Source organism: Erythrolamprus reginae, chromosome 6 (assembly GCF_031021105.1).
Source record: "Erythrolamprus reginae isolate rEryReg1 chromosome 6, rEryReg1.hap1, whole genome shotgun sequence".
Lineage (NCBI taxonomy): Eukaryota > Metazoa > Chordata > Lepidosauria > Squamata > Dipsadidae > Erythrolamprus > Erythrolamprus reginae.
Window position 1 is genome coordinate 7,763,007 of NC_091955.1, and position 25,977 is coordinate 7,788,983.

General features: G+C 42.2%; 2 protein-coding genes across 3 annotated transcripts in view; one reads left to right on the top strand and one right to left on the bottom strand.

The window, feature by feature from the left end:
• The window catches only part of FBXL13 (F-box and leucine rich repeat protein 13), a 75,719-nt gene that overhangs the window by 29,901 nt on the left and 19,841 nt on the right, over positions 1-25,977 (top strand). For both annotated transcript variants that reach the window (XM_070755127.1, XM_070755128.1), the window contains 4 exons: positions 11,439-11,491; positions 13,428-13,528; positions 16,383-16,512; positions 22,602-22,700. In XM_070755127.1, the coding sequence (XP_070611228.1) occupies positions 11,439-11,491; positions 13,428-13,528; positions 16,383-16,512; positions 22,602-22,700 (383 nt within the window). The remainder of the gene's footprint in view (positions 1-11,438; positions 11,492-13,427; positions 13,529-16,382; positions 16,513-22,601; positions 22,701-25,977) is intronic.
• LRRC17 (leucine rich repeat containing 17) lies at positions 836-16,537 on the bottom strand. The gene is made up of 4 exons (XM_070755129.1): positions 16,453-16,537; positions 7,781-8,656; positions 4,332-4,487; positions 836-1,915 (listed from the first exon to the last, which is right to left on the bottom strand). The coding sequence occupies exons 2-4, from the start codon at positions 8,535-8,537 to the stop codon at positions 1,545-1,547; spliced, it is 1,284 nt and encodes a 427-aa protein (XP_070611230.1). The 5' UTR covers positions 8,538-8,656; positions 16,453-16,537; the 3' UTR covers positions 836-1,544.

Below are 25,977 nucleotides of genomic sequence, written 5' to 3' on the forward strand. Positions count from 1 at the left end.
GCAGTCACGACATAAGCCTAAAACTGAAAACCAGGCCTGTCAGATGTTATACCTTTTCTATCCTGGCGAACCTATGGCACGGGTGCCACAGGTGGCACGCAGAGCCATATCTGTTGCATCTTATACTCTTATACTCTTTTTTTTTAAAAGAGGGACTCTGAGGTGGCGCCCAGAGAAAGGAAAACACTCCGTTTGCTCTGGACTGCCCAGAGTGAAGGAAGCGTTTCTTTTCTCTGGGCACTGGCAGAGGTTTATTCCCTCTCCAAGCGCCCAGAGAAAGGAAAATGCTTTGTTTGCTCTGGACTGCCCAGAGTGAAGGGAGTGTTTCTTTTCTCTGGGCACTGGCAGAGGTTTATTCCCTCTCCAAGTGCCCAGAGAAAGGAAAACCCTCCGTTTGCTCTGGACTGCCCAGAGTAAAGGGGATGTTTCTTTTCTCTGGGCACTGGCAGAGGTTTATTCCCTCTCCAAGCGCCCAGAGAAAGGAAAATGCTTTGTTTGCTCTGGACTGCCAAAGCCTCCTCAAGCGCCACTGAAAGGCTCCTCTGGCAGCCCAGAAAAGCCCGAGATGGACGGGATTAAAGGGTGAATGGCAGGAAACTGGCCGGGCCTTCGTGCCGCTCTCAAATTTCCTGGCAAATTTTTCCAGGCTCGGGTTCTTAAGTAGAAAATGGTTCTTAAGAAGAGGCAAAAAAATCTTGAACACCCGGTTCTTGTCTAGAAAAGTTCTTAAGTAGAGGCGTTCTTAAGTAGAGGTGCCACTGTATTTGCAAGATGCGATTTAGCTGCTTCCTCTGAGAGACGATTACCAGACAGGGCAAAAACGACTCCAAACCAATTAAAAATAGTACGTTTATAAAGAACAATGCCATGGATGCAATCTTGTGGTTAGTACTGAAAAATAGTTTGGCAAATAGTCCATCATGAACAAACACCACAATTACAGTATCAAAATATATAAATGATCCTTCCTCTTTTGAAAAATACTAAAGGCTTGGATATACAGTGGTACCTCTACTTACGAACTTAATTCGTTCCGTGACCAGGTTCTTAAGTAGAAAAGTTTGTAAGAAGAAGCAGTTTTTTCCCATAGGAATCAATGTAAAAGCAAATAATGCGTGCGATTGGGGAAACCACAAGAAAGGTTGGAGGCCCTGTTTCCTCCCAGGAGATTCCTAGAGAGGCCCCACGGAGGCTTCTGCCCGCCTTTTCCGGCCCTGTTTCCTCCCAGGAGATTCCTAGAGAGGCCCCACGGAGGCTTCTGCCTGCCTTTTCCGGCTCTGTTTCCTCCCAGGAGATTTCTAGAGAGGCCCCACGGAGGCTTCTCCCCGCCTTTTCCGGCCCTGTTTCCTCCCAGGACATTCCTAGAGAGGCCCCACAGAGGCTTCTCCGTGCCTTTTCCGGTTACAGTTTCAGAGGGTCGGGTTGTAAGTGGAACATGGTTCTTGAGAAGAGGCAAAAAAATCTTGAACACCCAGTTCTTATCTAGAAAAGTTCATAAGTAGAGGCATTCTTAGGTAGAGGTACCCCTGTACTAGTGGGCCCATTTAATCTATTACTCTGACCACAACCGAATGTTTTGGAGTCGGTTCTTCTGTTTCGTTATCCTCAAATGCGTCTGGATAAATCTGTAGCCTGTCTTTGGGACATTCCTCAAAATAACTTCTGACGTACTTTCTAACCGACCATCCTTTATATTCTTCTGGGTTTCGGCATTCTAGGCCATTATAGTGGACGTTGTAATGGTGGTTCAGCCAGTAGAAAAGATAATGGATGTTATAGTCACATCTCCAAGGGTTCTCTTTCAGCCGCAGGATTTTTAAAAAGTACAAATGTTCTAGCACGCCGTATTCAATATTTTGTAGGAAATTGTTTGATAGATCTAGTTCTTCCAGATTGATGAGGCCCGCAAAAGCAGCTGTTGAAAACAATTTTTAAAAAAATCAATTAGAAATAAGAAATATTTATTTCTTTATCTTCTAGTTTGTCTATAATTTTTCTTTCTCTCTGTTTTTTCATTTTATGCACCCACCACCGACCCGGTTTGTTTGTTTGTTTGTTTGTTTATTTACTTATTTATTTATTTACCTATTTACCTATTTACCTATTTACTTATTTAATTTACTTATTTAATTTACTTATTTAATTTACTTATTTAATTTACTTATTTAATTTACTTATTTAATTTACTTATTTACTTATTTACTTACTTATTTACTTATTTACTTATTTACTTACTTACTTACTTGTTTGTTTGTTTGTTTGTTTGTTTATTTATTTATTTATTTGTTTATTTGTTTATTTATTTACTTACTTACTTACTTACTTACTTACTTACTTACTTACTTACTTACTTACTTACTTACTTATTAAATTTGCATGCCGCCCCTCTCCGTAGACTCGGGGCGGCTCACAGCAGTGATAGAAACAATGTACAATACAAATCTAATAATACGAAGTTAAAAAGCCATAATTTAAAAAACATGCACACAACACACCATACATAAATTATATAGGCCTGGGGAAGATATTTCAATTCCCCCATGCCTGATGGCAGAGGTGGATTTTTAAAAGTTTCGAAAGGCAAGGAGGGTGGGGGCAATTCTTATCTCTGGGGGGGAGTTGGTTCCAGAGGGCCGGGGCTGCCACAGAGAAGGCTCTTCCCCTGGGTCCCGCCAAATGACATTGTTTAGTCGACGGGACCCGGAGAAGGCCAACTCTGTGGGACCTAACCGGTCGCTGGCATTCGTGTGGCAGAAGGCGGTCCCGGAGATATTCTGGTCCGATGCCATGAAGGGCTTTGTAGGTCATAACCAACACTTTGAATTGTGACTGGCAACTGATCGGCTACCAATGCAGACTGCGGAGTGTTTATTTGCTTGCTCAAAAATTTTTTGTTTGCTAATTTTATTTGTTCCGCAATTTCTTCTTGCTCAATTAAAGTAATTTTATGTTTAATATAATGTCTCTTTTCTGTAAAATTTTTATTCTCTGGGTCAGTTTGCAAATCAGTTTCTATTGGCTTTAATTCTTGTTTCAATCGTTCTCTTTTTTCTTTATTCCTTCTTGCTATGTATGAAATAGCTAAACCTCGGATACATACTTTGGTTGTGTAGAAATAAGAAATAAATGAGTTATCTGTTTGTAGCATTTGTGCCGAGAATCATGGGCTTCTCTAAGTATGCCCATATTACTCCAACACTCCGCAGTCTGCATTGGTTGCCGATCAGTTTCCGGTCACAATTCAAAGTGTTGGTTATGACCTATAAAGCCCTTCATGGCACCGGACCAGAATATCTCAGGGACCGCCTTCTGCCGCACGAATCCCAGCGAGCGGTTAGGACCCACAGAGTTGGCCTTCTCTGGGTCCCGTCAACTAAACAATGTCGTCTGGCGGGACCCAGGGGAAGAGCCTTCTCTGTGGTGGCTCCGACCCTCTGTAACCAGCTCCCCCCAGAGATTAGGATTGCCCCCACCCTCCTTGCCTTTCGGAAACTCCTTAAAATCCACCTCTGCCGTCAGGTATGGGGTAATTGAAACATCTCCCCCTTGCCCATGTTGTTTTGGTGTATGATTGATTGTGTGCTTGTTTTTATATATATATTGGGGTTGCTTTTATGAATTTTTTAACCTAAAACTGTAATTAGATTGGGAAATATTAGATTTGCCATTATGTACTCTTTTTGCCATTGTTGTGAGCTGCCCTGAGTCTGCGGAGAGGGGCGGCATATAAATCCAATAAATCTAATCTAATCTAACCTACACAGGTTGAAATTTCCTGACAACCCTATTCAGAGAGTTGGCATAAATAAAAACCCAAAACACAAATGACAACTGTTTCATTTCTCCCTTTGCTCGGATTAAAAACCGGGCAGTGTTTATGTCTTATGTCTTTAGAATGAGACACGGCGATTAATATTTAGATTTATTCAAAACTTTACCTATTTCCAACAAGACATTTTATGTATTGCTTGGATCCTAACCAATAAGAATACAATCAAGGATATTTAAAAAAAAATCATGATGAAAAATTGTCTTATTAAATTAGAGACAAAAGGCGAGATTGACTTTAAATATTTTAAAGCAACATGAGAAAATATTATTTTACTGAAAGAGTAGTAGATCCTTGGAACAAACTTCCAGAAGACGTGGTAGATAAATCCACAGTAACTGAATTTAAACATGCCTGGGATAAACATATATCCATCCTAAGATAAAATACAGAAAATAGTATAAGGGCAGACTAGATGGACCATGAGGTCTTTTTCTGCCGTCAGACTTCTATGTTTCTATGTTTCTATATTATGGTTCTTATCTTCATAAATTTTGCTCACCTGGGTCTATGTGAACTAGTCCATTGCTACTGAGATTTAACATCTTCAGGTCATCAATTTCTTCGAACTCCTTGGGTCGTAGTAGATTGATTTTGTTATAGGAAAGATCGAGTTTAACGGTGTCTGGAGGTATATTGCTTGTGACTTTTCTTAAATCTTGAGAGGGAAAGAAAAACAAGGCATGAACATTATAAACTTGACGTATCATATCCTACATCCAGTTTTTTCCTTTTGTGCTTTCGCTCTGGTGAACACCTAATTCCCATAGCAGTGTCTTATACCTAGGGATACTTATTCATGTAGTAGGGCTAGAACATAAGAAGAGCCATGCTGAATCGGGCCAAAGCCCATTGAGTCCAGCATTCTGTGTCACACAGTGGCCCACCAATTGTCCATGGGGATCTTGAGCAGAAAGAGAACGCAAAACCCTCCCTTTCCCTTGACTCCCAACAAATGGTATCCAAGGGAATCCTGCCTGCCTCAATCATCATAGAGGCACATGGACATCCGTCTCAATAACCACTGATACACTAGGCATCCATGAATCTGTCTAATCCTGCCTTGAAGCTATCCAGACTGACAGCTGTCACGACCTCTTCTGGAAGTGAATTCCATAAACCAATGACCCTCTGGGTGAAGAAATATTTCCCTTTATTTGTCCTTGCTTTCTTACCTATGAGCTTTAGGGAGTGTCCCCTTGTCCTAGTATTGTGTGATAGAGAAAATAATTTTTATCTATCCACCTTTTCTATCCCATGTATGATTTTATACACTTTGATCGAAGTGTTTATAGTCGTAGAAATAAAATATAAAGCTGTATTACTATTATCCTTCCCAACTTTCCTATTATCTTCTCCTATTGGTATCTTGTGATTATATTACTTTGTTGTTTGTACGTCTACTGAGACCAGAACAAAGGTGGGTCTCTCTTATCTTCGCTACCGGTTTGGAAGTACGTGCGTTGTGTCGGAGGTGTGTGCATTACATCCAGGTACTGACCCTCTGTGCATGCGCAGAAGCCTTTGCGCATGTGCAGAGGGGTTTGTTGCCAGCCGCTTTCAAGCAGCGGTGATGGGGGATTCGGTTCAGGGGCGTGGCAAGACGGCCATCATTACCGGTTTGGCGAAGGGGGACAAATTTCTGCCATCAGTTCACATGAACTGGTCCAAATCGATAACAACCCACCAGTGGTGCAGAAGGTTCTGTGCATGCGCAGAGATATCTGGCCAGTGGGTGGAGCCTCCCATCGCTGCTGCTACCAGTTTGCTTGATCTGCAGCAAACTGGTAGCAACCAGGAGGAACCCACCTTTGCTACAGAGATAAACCAGAAAGTCCAGTTGCCTCTTGAAAAGCACCTTTGTGACATACGTACATACATTCATACCTACCTACCTACCTACAGTTTATTTATTTCTTTATTTGATTCGACTCAGGGCAGCTTACAACAATATAGAATATAAAAACAATTAAAAAGAAGTCAAATATGCAATCTAACAATAAAACCCAAATTAAACCCATAATAAGCTAAATAATAATAATAATAATAATAATATTAATTTATTTTTATTTTTTTTTATTTTTTATCTATCTATCTATCTATCTATCTATCTATCTATCTATCTATCTATCTATCTATCTATCTATCTATCTATCTATTAGATTTGTATGCTGCTCCCTCTCCGAGGACTCTGAGCGGCTCACAACAAAAACAATACAAATCCAATACGAAAACAATTCAAAACCCTTAATATATAAACAATCGTACATCTCATACAGACCATGCGTAAAGCGGAATTCAGCCCAGGGGAATCAATTTCCCCATGCCTGACGGCAAAGATGAATTTTGAGGAGTTTGCGAAAGACGAGGAGGGTGGGGGCAGTCCTAATCTCCGGGGGGGGAGTTGATTCCAGAGGGTCGGGGCCGCCACAGAGAAGGCTCTTCCCCTGGGTCCCACCAGACGACATTGTTTCGTCGACGGGACCCGGAGAAGGCCAACTCTGTGGGACCTAACCGGTCGCTTGGATTCGTGCGGCAGAAGGTGGTCTTGGAGATATTCTGGTCTGATGCCATGAAGGGCTCATATAGATCATAATTTATAGATAATAATAATAATAATAATAATAATAATAATAATAATAATAATAATATATTAGACTTGTATGTCTCCTCTCTCTGAAAACTCGGGGCGGCATACAAGTCTAATAAATTATTATTATTATACATACGTAGCAGTCATACAATTTGGCCATGATAGTTGTTAATTCATGGCCCCCGGGCATGCCAGCAAAGCCAGGTCTTTGTGGCCTTATGGAAGACCAGTAGGGTAGGAGCAGTACGGACCATGGGGGGAGTTGATTCCATTGAGCCGGGGTGGCAACAGAGAAGGCCCATCCCGGCGGCCCCGCCAACCTGCATTGTTTAGCTGACAGGACACGGAGGAGGCCAACTCTGTGTTCTAATTGGTCTCTGGTATGGTATTGGTATGCGGCGAGAGACGGTCCCGTAAATAGTCTGGCCCTGAGCCATGTAGGGCTTTATAGGTAATAACCAACACCTTGAATTGTGCCCGGAGACTAATAGGAAGCCAGCGCAGCTTCCGGAGTGTAGGTGTTATGTGGGTGTACCGAGTTACACTCATGACAGTTTGCACGGCTGCATTCTGGACTATTTGGACAGGGAGTCATTGCTCACAGTCGCTCATGCCCTTATCACCTCTAGGTTCGACTGCTGCAACACTCTCTACATGGGGCTACCTTTGAAAAGTGTTCGGAAACTTCAGATCGTGCAGAATGCGGCTGCGAGAGCTATCGTGGGGCTTCCTAGATTCGCCCACATTTCTACAACACTCCGTGGCCTGCACTAGCTGCCGATCGGTTTCCGTTCACAATTCAAAGTGTTGGTCATGACCTATAAAGCCCTTCATGGCATTGGGCCAGAATACATCCGGAACCACCTTCTACCGCACGAATCCCAGCGGCCGATAAGGTCCCAAAGAGTTGGCCTTCTCCGGGTCCCATCGACCAAACAATGTCGTTTGGCGGGGCCCAGGGGAAGAGCCTTCTCTGTGGTGGCCTCGGCCCTCTGGAATCAACTCCCCCTGGAGATTAGAACAGCCCCTACCCTCCTTGTCTTTCGCAAGTTACTCAAGACCCACCTATATCGCCAGGCATGAGGGAATTAAGACATCTCCCCCAGGCTTTCTTATATTTTATGTTTGGTATGTATGTGTTGTATGGTTCTTAAATTGTTGGGGTTTTTTAATGTAATTTTATTATTGGATTTGTTCCATTGTTATATTGTTTTTGTTATTGTTGTGAGCCGCCCCGAGTCTTCGGAGAGGGGCGGCATACAAATCTAATAAATTGAATTGAATTGAATTGGGAGTCTGCGAACACTCTTCAATCCATACATACATACATCAATACCCTTCAGTTAATATGTACCAACCTTTCTTCCGGCAGTCCAGCGTTTTCACCGGAAACACATACGTGCGACAAAGCGAAGAGTCAAATTCAGGTCTGGCGATTTCGGGTTTGGGTGCCGGGGGTAAATCCGCTTTGTCGCCACCGCAGTACTGTTCGACTTGTATCTCCTTGAGCTTCCGACCTTTCGCGTCTTCGGGATAGACGCACTTGGCGTAATTCGCCAAGTTCCTATTTCTCGGAAGCTGCAACGTGGTTATAAGCGACTCCATCTGACAGTCGCAGTGCCAGGGGTTGTCGTAAAGGCGCAAGTAACCTAGGAGGGGCATGTAGATGAACACCTCCTCCGACAACACCTTGAGTTTATTGTGCTGTAGCAACAGGGTGGTCAGCTTGTTCAAACCCCAGAAGGCTTGATCCTCGATTTTCGATATCTCGTTCTGTTGTAAGTCGAGACTTTTCAGTTTTTGGAATTTGGAGAACATGTGGTTCTTCAGTTTACGGATTTTGTTTTGGGCTAAGAGCATGTGCTTTAAATCTTCCGGCCACTCGGGCAGGACGAAGGTCAGTTTCCTTTCTTGACAGTCTAAGTATTTCTCGAACAGATAAGTGTAGATGTCACAAGGAGGGTTTGGGGTGAAGCGCTTCACCAGGCTGGTTCCTTTCCCTAAGCGGCCTGTCCTTCCATGGCTTCCTTTCTTCCTTGAAATTCCATTTCTTGCTTTCCTGAAATCCGCGGCTTGACTGAAGAAAAGTAGTATTATAACAGTAACCACTTGCATCCTGACATCCAGCTGGCCCCAATTGCTTTATACGACAGCTGTTCCAGGGTGTTCCTCTGAAATCCAACTTCCGAGATTCTGTGCAAAGGAGGCACAAGCTGGGGTATAGGAAAATTTCTCTGTTGGGGGGCAAAAGGCAGAATATTATTTGTAAAATTTATGTGCCACCCCATTCCACATTGGATTCTGGGCGGCTTACAGTAAAAACCGCAATTAAAACAGTTAAAAAGTACCATATTTTTCGGAGTATAAGATGCACCAGAGTATAAGACCTTAGATTTTGGAGAGAAAAATAGATTTTGGAAAGAAAAATAGGGAAAAGAATCTGCTTTCACCTACAAAAAGATATTGACAAAATTGAACGGGTCCAAAGACGGGCTACAAGAATGGTGGAAGGTCTTAAGCATAAAACCTCTCAGGAAAGACTTAATGAACTCAATCTGCATAGTCTGGAGGACAGAAGGAAAAGGGGGGACATGATCGAAACATTTAAATATGTTAAAGGGTTAAATAAGGTCCAGGAGGGAAGTGTTTTTAATAGGAAAGTGAACACAAGAACAAGGGGACACAATCTGAAGTTAGTTGGGGGAAAGATCAAAAGCAACGTGAGAAAATATTATTTCACTGAAAGAGTAGTAGATCCTTGGAACAAACTTCCAGCAGACGTGGTTGGTAAATCCACAGTCACTGAATTTAAACATGCCTGGGATAAACATAGATCCATTGTAAGATAAAATACAGAAAATAGTATAAGGGCAGACTAGATGGACCATAAGGTCTTTTTCTGCCGTCAGTCTTCTATGTTTCTATGTTTCTTTCATCTGGTTAGCATCCTTAGTCTGATCAGCTTCAGCACATTATTTTATCCCCTGGTTATAGCTTTAAAAAAACCTTATTCAGAGAGAGTAACAATGAAAGAGCTTGCAAGCCAGTAAGAGCTGGGAAAGTCTTCCCTGATACGTTTGATGCTGAAGACCTTCCACCATTTTTGTAACCTGTCTTTGGACCCGTTCAATTTTGTCCATATCTTTTTGTAGGTGAGGTCTCCAGAAATGGACACAGTATTCCAAATGTGGTCTCACCAGCGCCCTATACAGCGGGATCACGATCTCCCTCTTCCTGCTTGTTATACCTCTAGCTATGCAGCCAAGCATCCTACCTGCTTTCCCTACCACCCGACCACACTGCTCACCCATTTTGAGACTCTCAGAAATCACGACCCCTAAATCCTTTTCTTCTGAAGTTTTTGCTAACACAGAACTGCCAATACAATACTCAGATTGAGGATTCCTTTTCCCCAAGTGCATTATTTTACATTTGGAAACATTAAACTGCAGTTTCCATTGCTTTGACCATTTATCTAGTAACGCTAAATCATTTACCATATTACAGACCCCTCCAGGAATATCAACCCTATTGCACACTTTAGAGTCATCGGCAAATAGGCACGACCCCTAAATCCTTCTCTTCTGAAGTTTTTGCTAACACTGCAATAGGAAAAACATGCCCAGAGCCCAGAAGGGAAAAAAAGAAAAAAAAATATCAAATTTTTCGACCCGTTCTGCTTATCTGACCAAATTTTTTCTACCGATTTTGCAAATGTAGGAGCCCATCACTGGTTGACCTTTGTGGCAGCCTCTCACATACTAGAAAACTGCTATCATGTCACCCCAGAATGCTGCAATATTGGAAGCTTTTAAGAAAAGATGGTTCAACCATTTGTTCCTAATGGGTATTTGCTGTATTTTTCAGAGTATAAGACGCACTGAGTATGGGATGCACCTTAGCTTTGGGGGTGGAAAACAACAACAAACAATTCAGCCCCTGCCTCCCAACAGCCTCTGCATGCTCAGGTTTGCCTGGTGCACCAGTTGCGGCCCTATCTGGACCAGGACTCACTGCTCACAGTCACTCATGCCCTCATCACCTCGAGATTCGACTACTGTAATGCGCTCTACATGGGTCTATCTTTGAAAAGTGTTTGGAAACTTCAGATTGTGCAGAATGCAGCTGCGAGAGCAATCATGGGCTTCCCCAGGTATGCCCATGTTACACCAACACTCCGCAGTCTGCATTGGTTGCCGATCAATTTCCGGTCACAATTCAAAGTGTTGGTTACGACCTATAAAGCCCTTCATGGCACCGGACCAGAATATCTCCAGGACCGCCTTCTGCCGCACGAATCCCAGCGACCGATTAGGTCCCACATAGTTGGCCTTCTCCGGGTCCCGTCGACTAAACAATGTCGTCTGGCGGGACCCAGGGGAAGAGCCTTCTCTGTGGCGGCCCTGACTCTCTGGAACCAGCTCCCCCCAGAGATTTGAACTGCCCCCACCCTCCTTGCCTTCCGTAAACTCCTTAAAATTCACCTCTGCAGTCAGGCATGGGGGAATTGAAGCATCCCCACACCCCACACCTATACAATTTATGAATGGTATGTTTGTGTGTATGTCTGCTTTAATAATGGGTTTTTAAAATGTTTTTTAAATTTATTAGAGTTGTTATGAATTGTTTTATTGTATGCTATGAGCCGCCCTGAGTCTACGGAGAGGGGCGGCATACAAATCTAAATAATAATAATAATAATAATAATAATAATAATAATAATAATAATTTGCCTCCCAGCGAACAAAAAACTGCTGCTCTTTTTCTAAGCCAAGCTAAATCTGGATCCAATTTATAGTAACTACCCTTAAATAACTAATGTTAAATAACTTCTACTGTTTGTGCCTAAAATAGATCATCCTCTATATTTATGTAAGTACTGTATAAACCTTTCTGCAGTCAAATTTGACTACTCATACTTTTCAGTAATGAAAAATTATATTGTTTTAAATCTCTCCCATTGCCAGTTGGAGATTGGTTTCATAGCGCAGATATTATTTTTCCCCTGTCTTTTAGGTTATTGTTTGAATTTGCAAGAGTTAAATGTTTCCAAATATCAAGGATTAAACGTAAGTATTATTACCATTACAAATATAAGATGAAGTTGGAAAGGTCACGGTAGAAAAGTGAAATTCTAATTTTGATTTCTGCAGATATTTCTGTAGAATTTTGACGTCTGCAGGAAACATCCTATCAAATATGCTTTGGGTGTAAAAACTGACCATATATACTAAGATACAATAGATAGACAGAACTTCGATACAATAATAATAATAATAAATTGCAAAAGGCCGCTTTACTGGGATTGACAAACATAATTATTTAAAGGTTATGACCTATAAAGCCCTTCATGGCACTGGACCAGAATATCTCCGAGACCGCCTCCTGCCGCACGAATCCCAGCGACCGATTAGGTCCCACAGAGTGGGCCTTCTCCGGGTCCCATCAACTAAACAATGTCGGTTGGCGGGCCCCAGGGGAAGAGCCTTCTCTGTGGCGGCCCCAACTCTCTGGAACCAACTCCCCCCAGAGATTAGAACTGCCCCTACTCTCCCTGCCTTCCGTAAACTCCTTAAAACCCACCTCTGCCTTCAGGCATGGGGGAATTGAAACACCTCCCCTGGGCATGTTTAATTTATGCATGGTATGTTTGTGTGTGCGTCTGTTAGTATATGGGGTTCTTTTAAATCTTGTATAAATTTTAAAGTTTTCTGATTATTTATGATTTGTTCTATCTTGTTGTGAGCCGCCCCGAGTCTTCGGAGAGGGGCGGCATACAAATCTAAATAATAAATAAATAATAAAATAAATTAGCCGCTACATCACGCAGTCCTAAGTGCTTGGGAAGTGCCTGACTGGTGATGAAATACGAAATCCAGCATAGTGATCTCGTTTGCTGTGTTGAATTGACATAATAATAATAATAATAATAATAATAACAACAACAACAACAACAATAAAGAGCCGGGTTGGCGCAGCAGATAGAGTATTGTACTGCAGGCCACTGAAGCTGACTGTAGATCTGAAGGTCAGCGGTTCAAATCTCATCACCGGCTCAACGTTGACTCAGCCTTCCATCCTTCCAAGGTGGGTAAAATGAGGACCCGGATTGTGGGGGCAATAGGCTGGCTCTGTTACAAAGTGCTATTGCTTACATGTTGTAAGCCGCCCTGAGTCTACGAAACCTCTCCTGTGTCTTACCTTCGGGGGTGACTTATTTTCCGGGAAACAGGGTAGATGCCTGGAGGCTGCAGCGAGACCTCTTCAAGGTCTTACGGAAGGAGGGTGGGGGCAGTTCGAATCTCTGGATGGAGCTGATTCCAGAGGGCCGGGGCCGCCACAGAGAAGGCTCTTCCAGGTTCTGCCAAACGACATTGTTTAGACGACGGGACCTGGAGAAGGACAATCGGCCGCTGGGATTTGTGCGGCAGAAGGCCGTATTTTTGGTCCCAGGAGGCTGAAGGGAGGCTTTGTAGGCCCAAAATGGGGTAGGGGTGTGTCACGTACACATGCGCGGAGGTGGGAGGAGCATGCATAGGAGGAAGGGGGAGCATAAGGGGGTCGAATGTTCATGCGCTGGGGAACGGAGTGTCGGTGGTTGCATGCACATGCACAGGTGGGCAGGGGTCGTGCAAGGGATGATGCAAATCCACGGGGGCATGGGGCGCACGGGGAGATATCATGCATGCATTGCATTATGGGTACCGGCACTGTCGCGCACACACTTTCAGCACGCAACGAAAAAACGTTTAGCCATCACTGACTTAGTTGATGTGCTTTGCGCCAGAGGGAGAATTCAGCCGGTTGTGCTTTGGGTCAAAGGTAAAATTCTGCCCACCACCCACCCAGGCGCTATCTTGTTCTATTTAGGCTCATTTTGAAGTTGTGTGCATGCATATTTGCACACTCACAGCGGGACGTTTTGGCTGAAAAAAACTCAAGCGGCTTATCAGCGTGATTGGGTGTTTAAGTGACGCCTTAATCGTGGTTTTTCTTTCTGAACAGGATAAGTTAATCCGATTTATGGCAGAAAGCTGTTCAGCCCTCATTCGCTTGGATTTATCTAACACGGACGTTTCAAACGGGACACTAAGACTGCTGCCTGGGTAATATCCAGAGATAAATACGTATTTATGCAGAAAAACAACAGGCTCTATGGACTGTATCCAGGGGTGGGCTGCTGACCGGATGTGGGAGAACGCAGTAGGGTAGCAAAAATGGAGCTCTACCCCAGAGCACCCAATTTGCACTGAAATGTTGAAAGAAAATGCAGGGCGTCCTGCATAAATGCAGCCGCCCCGAGTCTATTAGATACAAATCTAATAAATAATAATAATAATAATAATAATAATAATAATAATAATAAGCCACGCCCAAAGTGTGGTAGTAAAAAATTTGGTAGCCCTTCACTGTGCACCAGTTGCGACCCTACTTGGACCGGGAGTCACTGCTCACAGTCACTCATGCCCTCATCACCTCGAGGCTTGACTACTGTAACACTCTCTACATGGGGCTACCTTTGAAAAATGTTCGGAAACTTCAGATCGTGCAGAATGCAGCTGCGAGAGCAATCATGGGCTTTCCCAAATATGCCCATGTTACACCAACACTCCGCAGTCTGCATTGGTTGCCGATCAGTTTCCGGTCACAATTCAAAGTGTTGGTTATTACCTATAAAGCCGCCCCGAGTCTTTGGAGAGGGGCGGCATACAAATCTAAGTAATAAATAAAATAAATAAATAAATAAATAAATAAATAATAAATAAAGCCCTTCATGGCACCGGACCAGATTATCTCAGGGACTGCCTTCTGCTGCACGAATCCCAGCGACCAGTTAGGTCCCACAGAGTGGATCTTCTCCGGGTCCCGTCAACTAAGCAATGTCGCTTGGCGGGACCCAGGGGAAGAGCCTTCTCTGTGGCGGCCCCGGCCCTCTGGAACCAACTCCCCCCAGAGATTAGAATTGCCCCCACCCTCCTTGCCTTTCGTAAGCTGCTTAAAACCCACCTCTGCCTTCAGGCAGGGGGAATTGAGACCCTCTTCCCCCTAGGCCTTTACAATTCTATGCATGGTATGTATGTATGTATGTTTGGTTTTTTATATTAATGGGTTTTTAATTGTTTCTAACATCAGACTACTATTGTACACTGCTTTATTGTTGCTGTTAGCCGCCCCGAGTCTCCGGAGAGGGGCGGCATACAAATCCAATAAACAAATAAATAAATAAATGAATAAATGAATGAATGAATGGATGGATGGATGGATAGATAGATAGATAGATTAGATAGATAGATAGATAGATAGATAGATAGATAAATATATAAAGATAATATGTAAAAATAGAGGAGAAGATATATGAAAGGAAGAAAATATATATGACATATGAGATAAAGGAAAGACAATTGGACAGGGGATGAAAGGCACACTAGTACACTTATGTACGCCCCTTACTGACCTCTTAGGAACCTGGAGAGGTCAATCGTGGAGAGTCTAAGGGAGAAATGTTGGGGGGTTAGGGGTTGACACTACTGAGTCCGGTAATGAGTTCCACGCTTCGACAACTCGATTGTTAAAGTCATATTTTTTACAGTCAAGTTTGGAGCGGTTAATATTAAGTTTGAATCTGTTGCGTGCTCTTCTGTTGTTGCGGTTGAAGCTGAAGTAGTCATTGACCGGTAGGACATTGCATTCTTTTATCCTATCCTATCCTATCTTAATCTATATAAACACACAAACACACACATATACACATACACATACATACAAAGATATATACATACATAGTCCTTGACTTTCAACCATTCGTTCAGTGGCCAATCTCTTTGTTCTTTTGATTTATTTTGATTTAGCTTTTTGCTGATTGGGCAAAATTGCCTTCAAAATCTTGTCCTGTACTACATCCATTAAAGAACAAGATGTCTTTACTCCTAATAATAGATGGTGATTCCCTTTTTTTGCAAGCTTTCATTTCTGGTTATTGTGGGATTGCAATCCCCCCCCCCCCAGCTACACCATAATTGCATAAAATCAATAGCTTTCAGCACGACAGTGCCTACATCTGGAGTATAAAAATAAATACAAGTAGTTGTAGAAGGCTTGGCGTCCAAGAACCCAATGTTTCCCTTGTATATCGTCCAATATTATCTACATTGTTTTCCATTTGACTTCAATCATTCTTTTCTGCGGATGTCACTCACCACAAGGGTTATACTGCATATGTTTATTCAGCGATAAATCTCACCACAAGCAGTGGGACTACTTGCTCCCAGATAACTGCGATAAAACCTCACAGCATTTTAATTTAGTCTGAAACAATTCCGATATAATTTAAATCTCACGTGAGAACACTGTTATTGTTATTATTTACTTTTCTCAGAGAGTGACTGTAACTTCGTGCAGCTACGGAAAAGTAACATAGCTTTAAACTTCTGCATTTTGTTTTTAAATTACTTTTTCGATTTAGGTCTGGTTTTCTTTATGCTGCAATACATTTTGCAGGGCCATTGTCAAGTTAACGTTGCTTACAACTCTATCACTGAACTCACTAGATGATTCATGCCTTTCTAATTTGGAACATGTTTTGGTTGACAGCCAGGCTGTCGAAGCACTGTTAACTTTGCCGTCCCCAAATTTCATTACATTGAGCCTCTCTAGCAAATTCGGGTATATACGTCCGCTCTAAAAACCCCCACTATTTCCAAATAAGCAATGACAGCTGGAAAAAAAAAATGTGGGCAGCATTATTATTATTATTTTAAAAAGCAGTTTAAGCCTAAAGAGAGAGAGAGAAAAGAAGTATTTTGAAGAGGGGTGGGGGGAAAAACCACCATTAAAATCTTAGCATCCATTCCGGTTATTAAGAAAAAAGAGTATCAGATTGCATCAGAAATCACAGTACTGCAAAAGCTTTTTTTTTTTCCTCCCTATCCTCCTTTCTTTCTTTCTATCCTTCCGATCCAGGTGCTTCCCCAATCTACAGTTTTTAAGCCTCGCGTACTGCAGGAACTTCACAGACAAAGGGTTACAGTACCTCGGCAATGGAAGAGGGTGTCACAAACTCCTGCATCTGGATATTTCAGGCTGCCTCCAGGTTTGCATTTTGCTTTTCCTTTCCATGCCGTTGTAGGCAAAAAAAAAACCCCATCCTTCGGAGGACTGGCGTTACCCGACACTTATGGTATAACTAACGGAGTGCAAGCCCCTCCGTTTGCTAGCTGGAGAGGTTTTGAATTACATTTCCACAGCTGCTTTAATTTTTTCCAAAGGGATCTCGCACTATAGGGGGTTTGGCCCCTTTCCAGTGGGTGTCTTCATTATAAACAAGCCCCCTTGTTGCATAATGAAAGCGTGGATTATTTCGTGTAGCGGATTTGAAAACAGGCATGCTATTTTTTGGGAGGGGGGGTTGAATGCGCGACTTTGCTGGGTCGCAGTTGGAAATTCCAGCTAAGCAGAGGCTGGAAATAAACAGATGTATACTGCTGAAATAAAATAAAGGGAACACTCCAAGAACACATCCTATTTTATTTATTTATTTATTTTTATTTATTTATTTTGTCCAATACACAATGAGGGATTTAATGAGTATACAGTGTTCCCTCGATTTTCGCGGGGGATGCGTTCCGAGACTGCCCGTGAAAGTCGAATTTCCGCAAAGTAGAGATGCAGAAGTAAATACACTATTTTCAGCTATGAACAATATCACAAGCCTTCCCTTAACACTTTAAACCCCTAAATTGCAATTTCCCATTCTCTTAGCAACCATTTAGATTATTACTCACCATGTTTATTTATTAAAGTTTATTTTAAAAAATATTAAAGGCAGACGAAAGTTTGGCGATGACATATGACGTCATTGGGTGGCAAAAACCGTGGTATAGGGGGGAAAACCCGCAAAGTATTTTTAATTAATATTTTTGAAAAACCGTGGTATAGACTTTTCGCGAAGTTTGAACCCACGAAAATCGAGGGAACACTGTATATATATATATACACATAGTAAAATACATGATGAAGGTTATAGAGGAGATACTCATAGTAAAATATATCTAAGAAAGAATAGAAAAGAAGATAGTAATAGAACATATCAATGAAAGAATAGAAGAAGAGATATAGGAATAGAAGAAAGGGAGAGGAGATATAGGAGAGCAATAGGACAGGGGATGGAAGGCACTCTAGTGCACTTGTACTCGCCCCTTACTGACCTCTTAGGAATCTGGATAGGTCAACCGTAGATACTCTAAGGGTAAAGTGTTGGGGGTTTGGGGATGACACTATGGAGTCCGGTAATGAGTTCCACTCGGTTACTGAAGTCATATTTTTTACAGTCAAGTTTGGAGCGGTTAATATTAAGTTTAAATCTGTTGTGTGCTCTTGTGTTGTTGTGGTTGAAGCTGAAGTAGTCGCCGACAGGCAGGACGTTGCAGCATAAGATCTTGTGGGCAATATTAGATCTTGGTTAAGGCGTCTTAGTTCTAGACTTTCTAGGCCCAGGATTGAAAGTCTAGTCTCGTAGGGTATTCTGTTTCGAGTGGAGGAGTGAAGGGCTCTTCTGGTGAAGTATCTTTGGACATTTTCAAGGGTGCTAAAGTTTTTTTCGGGGGGGGGGGGGATTGCGTGACTTTGCTGGGTCGCAGTTGGAAATTCCAACTAAGCAGAGGCTGGAAATAAACAGATGTACACTGCAAAAATAAAATAAAGGGAACACTCCAAGAACACATCCTAGATCCGAATGAATGAAATATTCCCATTGAATACTTTGAGAATCTGATGACAACGTGTGAAATTGATTGTACTCTGTACAAATCAATGGTGAGACCACACATGGAGTCCTGTGTACAGTTCTGGCCACCACACCTCAAGAGGGATATAATGGAATTGGAAAAAGGTACAAAAAAGGGCAACAGGTATGATCAAAGAAATGGAGCCCCTCCCTTATGAAACCAGGTTGCAACGCCTTGATCTCTTCAGCCTTGAAAGATGGCGTTTAAGGGGTGACTTGATCGAAGTGTATAAAATCATGCATGGGATAGAAAAAGTGGATAGAAAGAAATTATTTTCTCTTTCACACAATACTAGGACGAGGGGACACTCCCTAAAGCTCATAGGTAAGAAAGTGAGGACAAATAAAGGGAAATATTTCTTCACCTAGACGGTCATTAGTTTATGGAATTCACTTCCAAAAGAGGTTGTGACAGCTGTCAGCCTGGATAGCTTCAAGGCAGGATTAGACAGATTCATGGATGTCAAGTGTATCATAGGTGGCTATTGAAACGGATGTCCAAGTGCCACCTCTATGTTGGTTGAGGCAGGCAGGATACCTTGGGTACCATTTTTTGGGGGTCAGGGGAAAGGGAGAGTCTTGCCTTCTCTTTCTATTTTATTTTTATTTATTTATTCATTCATGTATCCAATACACAAATACATAGGAAGAAAATAGACATGTGATAATATAAAAGAGGGTGAAAGTGAACTTAGAGGAGAGGATATATGAAAGGAAGAGAATATATATAAGATAGGTGAAAGAAGGAAAGACAATTGGACAGGGGACGAAAGGCACACCAGTGCACTTATGTACGCCCCTTACTGGCCTCTTAGGAACCTGGAGAGGTCAATCGTGGAGAGTCTAAGGGAGAAGTGTTGGGAGTTAGGAGTTGACACAATTGAGTCCGGTAATGAGTTCCACGCTTCGATAACTCGGTTACTGAAGTCATATTTTTTACAGTCAAGTTTGGAGCGATTCGTATTAAGTTTGAATTTGTTGTGTGCTCTTGTGTTGTTGCGGTTGAAGCTGAAGTAGTCATTCTACTCAAGAGCCCCATGGACAATTGGTGGGCCACTGTGTGACACTGTGTCACTGTGTGACACAGAATGCTGGACTCGATGGGCTTCAGCACATTATTTTATCCCCTGGTTAGGGCTGAAAAAAATCTTCTTTGGAGGGAGTAGCAATGAAAAAAAGCCTGCAAAGACTTAGGGCTGGAGAAAAAACCCTTCTTTGGAGGGAGTAGGAATGAAAAATTCTGCAGGCCGGGAAGATTGTTAGCACCTTGTTAGGGCTGGGAAAAAAAACATTTTTCAGAGGGAGTAGCAATGAAAACAAGCCTGCAAGGACTTAAGGCTGGAAAAAAACTTCGGAGCAAGTAGCAATGAAAACAAGCCTGCAAGCCAGAAAGAACCAGGAAGATTGTTAGCACCTTATTAGGGCTGGGGGAAAAAAGCTTTGAAAAAGCTACACTCGGACTATAAGACACACCCAAACATTCAGCCTCTTTTAAGGGTGGAAAAGGTGTGACTTATACTCTGAAAAATACAGTAAATCTAACTCCAAATTTAATTAAATCATCATTACCAATTATTTCCAGGGAACTGACTCACACAGTTCAGTAGAAAGCACAGCTTTCATTGATATGTTCTGTTCCTATATCTTCTCTTCTATTCTTTCTTAGATATATTTTACTCTGAGTATTTTTTATTTTTTTATTTATTCATTTGTCCAATACACAAATACATAGGAAGAAAAATAGACATGTAGTAATATATACAAGGGTAAAGTGAACTTAGAGGAGAGGATATATGAAAGAAAGAAAATATATATGATAAGTGAGAGAAAGGAAAGACAATTGGACAGGGGACGAAAGACACACCAGTGCACTTATGTACGCCCCTTACTGGCCTCTTAGGAACCTGGAGAGGTCAATCGTGGAGAGTCTAAGGGAGAAATGTTGGGGGTTAGGGGTTGACACAATTGAGTCCGGTAATGAGTTCCACGCTTCGATAACTCGATTGTTGAAATCATATTTTTCACAGTCAAGTTTGGAGCGGTTAATATTAAGTTTGAATTTGTTGCGTGTTCATGTGTTGTTGCGGTTGAAGCTGAAGTAGTCATTGACCGGTAGGACGTTGCAGCATATGATCTTGTGGGCAATACTCAAATCGTGTTTTAGGCGCCGCAGTTCTAGGCTTTCTAGGCCCAGGATGGTATTGCCCATCCCTGGAGCAACCTGTCAATCAGACATCGGTGGTGGCTCCCAGAATGGAGCAGGATCAGACAACGGATGTGAGGCATTTTCTCTCTAGCGATTTAGCGTCCTGGAGTCTCATCCAAACATCCTTCAGGAAATAAATCAGGGAAGCTTTATTCTTGCCATACCAAGGGCCGAGCCGTCTTCTAAGCCGCTATAAATCATTATCTGCCCGTGAGGAAATGGCCAGAGACAGCCTGTAGTGTCAAGTCAGCAACTTCGCCTGTCGTGCACTTCTGATCTGGCAAGGAAACTCCAGAGGGACTTAACATATATGTATATAAAGATAGATTATTTTGCACAGCTAGATTATTTTGCGCATCTGTTTTGCTCAAACAGATTTTAGGCTCTGCTTTTCAGATGCTTCCAAAAAAACCCCCAGCATTTCTCTGGAAGAAAAGAGCAGAGTTGATAAACGTCTTTCTCCTATTTTTATCCGGGCCTTTAAGCTTTTTCAAAACATTGTGGTCCTGTTGTGTACGTTAGAAGCATGAAATGTGGTTCGTGCAATGCAACTCACGCTAAGGTTTTAATTCTAATTAAGTGCTTGCCTTAAGTTTTTTTAACTATTCCCTTGACATGAGGAAAAGAATACCGTACGTCAACCTCACGGGCTACAGTAAATCTGGCCGAGATGGCATAAATAAATGAGTATTTCTCCCTGCTTTAACTTGTCTAGAGGCTTTGGAAGGTGCTGGATTTTAGTGACGCAGAATGCCTGAAAAAAGGTGAACAGATTTGCTGGTGAAAAGTTGTTATAAATACTAGGACAATATTTGGGCAAAGGGATGCAAGACATATATACATATTTCTGTATGTATTATATCTGTCATCTCTGTTTATTCTATCTACAATATTTATCATCTATCTGTCTGTCCGTCCGTCTGTCCGTCCATCCATCCATCCAACCATCCATCCATCCATCTAATCTATCTATATCATTTTTCTTTCTCTTTGTCTCTCTCTCCCTACCCTATGTTTCTCCTTCATCTCCATCTCTATATATTCATTCTCTCTTTCTTTCTTTCTTTCTTTCTTTCTTTCTTTCTCTCTCTCTCTCTCTTTCTTTCTTCTATCTACCTACCTGTATCTCTCTCTCTCTCTCTCTCTTACCCTGGTGCAGAGCTGAAGGGATTGGATACTGTAGCCTAGAGGTTAATTCTCTGCCTTACAAGGCAAAGGTTGCAGATTCAAGTCCCAGTGAGGGTATGGCTAGCTGATGAGGCCAAAATAAGGCAGAAATAGATCTATCCTAGTCTCCCTTAATTTTCAAATTCAGCAACATGTGACACACACACACACACACACACACATATCCCTTAATTTTAAAAATTCAGCAAAAACATGTGATACATATATATCTATCTATATATATCTATACATATATATATACCATATATCACATGTTTTTGCTGAATTTTTTAAAATTAAGGGAGACTAGGATAGCGCTATTTCGGTCTTATTCTGGCCTCATCAGCTAGCCATACCCTTACTGGGATTTGATCCTGGGGCTTCTGCCTTGTAAGGCAGAGCATTAACCTCTAGGCCACCAAATCTGATCCCTTCAACTTTGTACCAGGGAGGGGCTATATGTTTTTTCTTTTGGATCACCCTGGTATATTGAAGGAACATCACAGCTCCTTTTTGCCTCTAGGCCCAACCCAACTTCAAACAAAGTTGAAGGGATCAGATCTGGTGGCCTAGAGGTTAATTCTCTGCCTTACAAGGCAGAAGCCCCAGGAAAGGAGGGGAACATTATCAAAACATTTAAATATGTTCAAGGCTTAAATAAGGTTCAGGAGGGAAGTGATTTAATAGGAAAAGGACAAGAACAAGGGGGCACAATCTGAGGTTAGTTGGGGGAAAGATCAGAAGCAACGTGAGAAAATATTACGTTACTGAAAGAGTAGTAGATGCTTGGAACAAACTTCCAGCAGACGTGGTTGGTAAATCCACAGTCACTGAATTTAAACCTGCCTGGGATAAACATATATCCATCCTAAGATAAAATACAGGAAATAGTATAAGGGCAGACTAGATGGACCAGGAGGTCTTTTTCTGCCGTCAATCTTTTATGTTTCTAGATTCTTGCTTAAAACATTGCAGCAAATTGCTTATAATTAATTTCTTTCTTTAAAAAAAAAAAACCAATCAGCTAACAGTGGATGGCTTCAGGAATATTGGTAACAGCTGCAGCAGGATCCAGTATCTGACGATTAAGGAAATGCCAACTCTTACCGACAGATGCATTCAAGTAAGAAAAGAGCACGGTCTTTTTTTAACTATCTTAAATTTGGCTTTTAGCCTGTGCATCAAGGTTCCAAGTAATAGTTCTATTCAATTCAACTCAATTCAATTTATTAGATTTGTATGCCGCCCCTCTCCGAAGACTGGAGAGGGGCGGCAACAATGGAACAAATCTAATAATAAAATATATACAAACCTCAACAATTAAAAACCATACAGCACATACACATCAAACATGAAATATAATAAGCCTGGGGGAGATGTCTTAGTTCCCCCATGCCTGGCGATATAGGTGGGTCTTAAGTAACTTGCGAAAGACAAGGAGGGTGGGGGCCGTTCTAATCTCCGGGGGAAGTTGATTCCAGAGGGCCGGGGCCGCCACAGAGAAGGCTCTTCCCCTGGGGCCCGCCAAACAACATTGTTTGGTCGACGGGACCCAGAAAAGGCCAACTATGTGGGATCTTATTGGCTGCTGGGATTCGTGCGGTAGAAGGCGGTTCCGGAAGTATTCTGGTCCAATGCCATGTAGGGCTTTAAAGGTCATTACCAACACTTTGAATTGTGACCGGAAACTGATCGGCAGCCAGTGTAGGCCACGGAGTGTTGTAGAAATGTGGGCGAATCTAGGAAGCCCCACGATAGCTCTCGCGGCCGCATTCTGCACGATCTGAAGTTTCCGAACACTTTTCAAAGTGTTATTGCAAACAAGACTCCAAGGCACTCGAGTTCCTCAAAGACTACTTTTATTGGAAATATCATACTGGCACATCTCTGGTGAAACTTCAGTAAATTTTCAGTAAAAATTTTTTTAAGTTGTTGTGGTTGGATCACAGCCAGCTCCTCTGATAATGGATTTTGAATCAGATGAGACGAGTTTGTCCAAGGATTAGAGACCCCTGTGGTTATCGGAGGATTCAGACAGTGAGGGGGAAGGAGAGATGGAAGATGAAGGTGCTGGAGAGATAGAGGTAGAAGCCCCTGTAATGCCTATGTAACCCCCAGCTAGGGCCTTGTCTGGGTCCGATGAGGAGGGGACGATTAACGATCCAATCCTGAATGTGCGTGTGCGAAGGATTAGGGGTAGACAGGAGCAGTTGCGCAGACGCAGGAGGAGATAGTGATCACAGCCGAGAGTAATGGGGAATTCTGCACCATGCATAAAAGGGGAGGTTTTGTGGGAGTGTTCTCTGCAGGGGTTATCGTTCATGGTTTAACAGAGAAAGAGAAACAGATCTAGAGTTTTCTCTAAACCAGGGGCGGGCAAAATTGACTCTTCTATGACTTGTGGACTTCAACTCCCAGAATTCCTGAACCAATCATGCTAGCTCAGGAATTCTGGGAGCTGAAGTCCATGTGTCATAGAAGAGCAAACTTTAATTGGCTCTTGTGGACTTTAACTCCCAGAATTCCTGAGATAGCATGTTTGGCTCAGGAATTCTGGGAGTTGAAGTCCACATGTCATAGAAGAGCCAACTTTGCCTACCCCTGCTCCAAACCAACATCCTTGACAAACATTGCAGATCCATGTCTCTTTACCCAGAAATCCTCCCTTATAAAGTATACAGATTGGGAGTGGTCAATTGTTTCCTAGAGATATAACTGAGCCGGGGTGGCGAGATGGACAAAATTGAACGGGTCCAAAGACGGGCTACAAGAATGGTGGAAGTCTTAAGCATAAAACGTATCAGGAAAGACTTAATGAACTCCATCTGTATAGTCTGGAGGACAGAAGAAAAAGGGGGACATGATCGAAACATTTAAATATGTTAAAGGGTTAAATAAGGTCCAGGAGTGAAGTGTTTTTAATAGGAAAGTGAACGCAAGAACAAGGGGACACAATCTGAAGTTAGTTGGGGGAAAATCAAAAGCAACGTGAGGAAATATTATTTTACTGAAAGAGTAGTAGATCCTTGGAACAAACTTCCAGCAGGTGTGGTAGATAAATCCACAGTAGATTAGATTAGATTAGATTTATTGGATTTATATGCCGCCCCTCTCCACAAACTCGGGACGGCTCACAACAATAATTAAAAAACAGCACAGTACATAATACCAAGTCCAATGCCCACCAATCAGTAACTGAATTTAAACATGCCTGAGATAAACATATATCCATCCTAAGATAAAATACAGTATAAGGGCAGACTAGATGGACCAGGAGGTCTTTTTCTGCCGTCAGACTTCTATGTTTCTATGTTTCTAAATAAAATTACTTCTATTATTGAACTGCTAAACCATCTCTCTCTGTATATAGACAAATTTCTTGCTGGGATTTTTCGAGGAAGAAATGGACAATCAATGTCTTTAGGGAATTTTTCATATGCTAGTCTGACTCACTATATGTATATCAAAATAAAAAAAAAGATTTTAGAAAAGAACCCGGCAAATGAATAGCGAATTGTTGACAGATGCCAGGAAGAGAAAGCCACGGTTGTTGATCTCTGTAGAAAAAGAATGCTGGATATTAAACAGACCTTTGGTTCGGATCAGCCTGTTTTCCAGGTTTAAACGGCGAAGGCTCCAGCCAGCCCTTGTCATTTCCTGTGAGTGATGTCTCTACATCCAAAAATCCCTTGGGCATCTCGGCTTTATTTAAACCATTAGCTCTGCAGCTCCAAGGCACGCTTAGAGGAATTTTTGAAGGATGCTGCCAAAACGTCCCCAAGGACATAATTGGAAACTTTAGGAATAGCCTCTTTGCCTTTTTAAAACCTTTTTTTACTGTCAGTTACTACTGGTCCGAAGCACCAGAAGGCAGGAGAAGAAACAATGGATGGAAACTGTTCTGTCTGGGTCACTCCGGAAGCTATGACCAACCCAAAAAGATAAGCCAGACACACCGGTAGAATCCAAATACAGTTTTATAATTGCAAAGAGAAACGAAGCCAACAGAAAATGTCCTTACAAAGCAGGAAAACACTGGAACATAAATATAGGATCCTTGCTGCCAAGACGAGGCTGTAGATAACAGACATACACCTCCCACGGGTCTTCAGAACTGCTGGGCCACGAGCCAGGAACAGAAACGCCGAGAAACAATGCAGGTTACAACAACTCCAAACTGATAACACTCCACATGGCTTCAAGAGTTTGCCTGCCTTATAAACCCTTCCCTGCTAATGAGGACCACACCCAAGCCCTGGTGTTCCTTATTCAATGCTGATAATATTTCTTCAATTGATCCTTCCTTTGATCTAGACGTCTCTGTCGCATGTTAATGACAGCTTGTGCTTCGTCACCTAATGACTCCAAAGACTCCAAGCTACTGGCTGGGGAGAGCCCCT